The following is a 3,970-nucleotide window of genomic DNA, read 5'->3' as shown; positions in this document are numbered from 1 at the left end:
GTCATTTTCTTTCTGCCTCGCCTTATCTTCTTCCTCCAACTTGCTGATCTTACTTTTCAAATTGTTCTCTGTGTTTTTTCCCCTTTTGACCTACTCTACTGTTCCTTTCTCCTTTTATAAAGCCATGGATTTAGGACAAAGGCTTTTTCCAAGCCCTTGGCTCCCTCTTATCCCCCACTCCATTTTATCCAGTGTTAGTGCCCCAGCCTGCTTCGCAGTTAGAGTGATCTTGCAAAAGTTTGGCTCCCAGGAGGCCCACTCTAATCTAGCCAGGATAGCCACTTCCCCTCCCAGGCAGGGTGGTGGTGGGGTCTGGCTCCGCAAACAACTTTAGCATGCTAATGACAGTCACCTGCTGGCCCCAGGGACGTTGTGGCTGGCTCCAGCTTCCTTAAGCATGGTGGAAATGCTGAAAATGACCCATTTACATGCTTCCATACATTCCTTCACTCAAAAACATGGAGCAGCTGCTGGGCCTAAGGGACCTCACAAGGATGCATTAAATATGCATGTGAGTTCATGGCACTGCTGGGAGTCCCAAAACACCTTTTCATAAAAGTGATCTTTTCACTTCACTCATTAGTGGGGACAGATAATCAAGGAAGAAAACCCACCAACTAATTACAGATGAGACTTCTTGCCGCCTGAGCCCTTCTATTTCCCCTTCACCTGTGAAGGTGACCTGGGAGGTATGGACCTGAGGTTTCCAAATCTCTGTTGAAATAAACTTTATAATTCACATCCTTCAGTCATTGGTCCACTGCCTTCGCTGAGGTAAGGTATGTAAAATCCAGAATACAGTGAACTAAAACCTCTCTACAGCTTGACACACATGTGTGCGTGCACACACACACACACACACATACCATTACACCAGCACACAGTATGGTCACACAAACCTTTATATATCTATCTATGTAGATAGATAGATATATATATCTATGTAGATAGATAGATATATCAACACATTACTGAAACACATCAACATGTACAAAATGGCATATGTCCACACCTGTCCTTATACACAGACACTCACCAGCAAATACACAAACATGAACAAGCCAAGTGAATAAGCCAAGCACACATTGATACAGATAAATACACTGACATGTACAAATGCACACCTACTTATACATCAACACCAACACACACTGTGCTGCATGGAAACCAGGAGGCCCAGGCCCCAGGAGGTGCTTGCAGCAGCAGGTGGCAGGTCTTAGAGGAGACAGAGTTGTGGAAGGCTTGAATTCTATACTTAACCCCACATTTTGGAGGAGAGGCTCCCCCGAAAGGTTCTGATCATCTTTAGGGGCAGGCAAGTGTGGGACAAGAGGTTAAGGCACCAAGGATTCCCTGTTAAGGTGCCCGGGTGCTAGGAAAAAAGGTAAGGAACTTCGATAAGCAGGGAAACTCTAAGTGGTGAGGGGGTGGAAGGCAGGTAGGATTCCCAGGGAACCCCACAGCCTTTGGTTACCACCTGCTGCCTTTCCAGGTAGCAGCTCTAATTTTGCCCCTGCCCAAACTCCTTGGACCAATCAAAGCTCTGAGCCAGTGCTCTGGGGCCCTGTCCCATCCTCCTAGACCCAGCCTTGGCTGGGGAAGACGCCTCTCCCTGCTAGACACTCAGTGGGGAAGCAACTAGTCACCTCTGACTCCCTGCCCCCATCTGGTTCACCGCCTCGCTGCAGTTCCTCAAACTTAGCTCTGGGCCCAAGCCTCACTGCCATTGCAGTCCAGGGCCCAATCTCTCCCCGGGGCTGTGTCTGGGCACTCCAGAGACTCCAGCTGCCCCTCTTCCTTGCCACTACCATCTGTTCTGTGGGCCTATGCCATCTGTCCCACCAAACTCCCTATACTGGTCCCTGCTCATGCCGGGCTCTTCTCTTTAGGTCACTCTTGGGTCTCCAGAGCAAGGACAAGGCCCAGTGAACGCCAACTGGAATGAATACTTGCTTCTTCCTGACAGTCCCTACAGCTACCCTCTCCTGGTATCTCTTCTTTCTTCTGGCCCCCAAACTGTCCCCCTCCCGGTCCAGGAGACACTTAATGGAACACTTCCTGAATACATGGCTCCCCACTCGGCACTGGGGACACGCTTTGGGGAGTCCTTGTTATCAAGGTGCACAAGGAACATAAAGAGCTCCCTGAGTGAGGGAGAAACGTTGTCAGTAGTGTAAGTGCCAAGGAAGTTCCTTCTTGGCCACTCAATTTCCTTGCCTCCCCTCTCTTTTCCTCTCTCCTCGGTTCCTTCTCGTCTCTCCTGTCTGCCTCTCAGCAGCTTCCTCCCTGGACATCTACTGGATCGCCCTCCCAGACAGGGTTTCTTCCACCCCGCCCCCTTTCCTCGGTCCCTCTCTGAGACCAGGGATCACCCTTTTTTGGGAGTGCAGTGTTCTGCTCTCTTGGGGCTCAGGCAAGTCAAGTTTGCTTTGCTTGCCGGTCTCAGGGAGGTAGCAAGGGGCCGCTCCCAGGGGTAAGGGGAGGTCGCTAGGGCTGGAGAGGTGGAAAAGTGCAGGAGAAAAGGAGACAGGCGCACAAAGTCCTAGTCTCCGGGGATTCTACCTTCTGCGCAATGCCGGCCACGTTGTCCCGAATAGAACTAGGATTAAAGGAGAATGAGAGAGACAGAGACAGAGATAAAGAGAGTCACACTGTCGGCCGCTCCCCCTCACCTGCCCCTCCTTCCTGTCCCACAGAGCCACAGAGCTGGGGACCTTCAGTCTCTTGGAGACTGGCCAGCGAACCGGACGCTAGAAGAGTGGGTAGTCTGAGCCTGTGCTCCTGCCGATCCATCGTCTACCGCTGGGTTGAAGAGAAGAGGCGTGAAGTCCGTTTGTATTAAGTACCCAATGGTGGCGAGCTCGGCTTCACGAAATTACAGTACCCGAAGCTTGGGAACCCCAGGGCAGCAGGGGCATCTCAGGACCCCTGGCCTCGGGCTCCACAAGTCACAGCTCACTATCGGGGCAGCAGCGCGGCTTCCTCTAACCGCCCCTTTTTAGCCTCCTATGTGGAGCTGCAGGTGCCGCAGCCCCTCTACTCCCTCTGCCCCCTCCCTGCCCCCCCAGTAACGTTCCCGGGTCAAAGAGGGGGGTGAACGACAGTGCAGCTTTGAGACTCCGGTAGTTTATTGGTACTTTTTAGATATACAGTAGTTACATTTATCATTGGGATCTTTTGGGGGGGCTTTTTAATGCAAAAAACAAGCATAAACCTGGTCAGGGATAAGAGGGAGAGCAGGGGGGTGTGACAATTCAGCAGAGGTCGGGACGTACCACGGAGTCCAGTGGCGGGGGCCGGCAGAGGACGTGGTCAACGAGGGGAGCCCTCGCCCCCCTTCTTAGAGGCCTACGGCTGAGGTTGCAGGGAGAATTGGAACTCACTGTAAGGGGAGGAAGTGGGTTAAATCCGCCCCCTCCCCATACCCTACTTCCGAGGGGGTGGGCGATAGAGGGGAGGTTGGGGCTGGAGCAGCGGCAAGAGGGCCCCTCCCTTGCACCTCCCCCCACCGGACTTGGTCGCGCCCGAAGTGTAACACTTTCTCTTTGTCGAGGAGCTCCTCTGTTTCCTGTGCAGTAGCTCCCATTGCGGCGGCACCGGTGGCAGCCCTGGAGGACGCAGGAGCGATGGCAGCGAACGATATTGCTCGCCAGGTGGTGAGTGCGGGGCTTGGATACCAGCGCCTGGGCCAGGGGACGGGGGAGTTCTGAGGAGACTTGGCCGCGGTCACGGCACCCGTGAGGAGGGCAATGAGCAGCACCCAGGAGCCTAGGCACAGCTAGACTTCTGCTGTCGGGGTCAGAGGCTGGATCACCTAGCCTATCGTGGAGAACGGTACTGGCGGGCAGGCGGGCTGGTGAGGGGTCTGGAAAAGCCTACCAGCCGGCAACTCAACTTGCCTAGTCCGAGAGCTGCAGCAAGCGCCACCGCCTCCCTCGCTGCAGCTGCGGCCCCGCCGCTGGGGCGTTGC

The 3,970-nt window shown here is 54.0% G+C and overlaps 1 protein-coding gene across 6 annotated transcripts in view; it reads left to right on the top strand.

The window, feature by feature from the left end:
- Window positions 1-3,237: 3,237 nt before the first annotated feature.
- Window positions 3,238-3,970, top strand: part of Septin6 (septin 6) — a 69,352-nt gene continuing 68,619 nt past the window's right edge. For 3 of the 6 annotated variants that reach the window (XM_010612992.3, XM_010612998.3, XM_010612997.3), the window contains exon 1: window positions 3,238-3,656. In XM_010612992.3, coding sequence (XP_010611294.1) covers window positions 3,627-3,656 — 30 coding nt within the window. In that variant the 5' untranslated portion in view covers window positions 3,238-3,626. The remainder of the gene's footprint in view (window positions 3,657-3,970) is intronic. The other 3 variants (XM_010612994.3, XM_010612993.3, XM_010612996.3) reach the window with 3 other exon arrangements.

This window comes from Fukomys damarensis, unplaced genomic scaffold (genome assembly GCF_012274545.1).
Source record: "Fukomys damarensis isolate Sample0158 unplaced genomic scaffold, DMR_v1.0_HiC HiC_scaffold_39, whole genome shotgun sequence".
Taxonomy (NCBI): Eukaryota; Metazoa; Chordata; class Mammalia; order Rodentia; family Bathyergidae; genus Fukomys; species Fukomys damarensis.
This window is presented reverse-complemented; position numbering and strand designations above follow the sequence as displayed.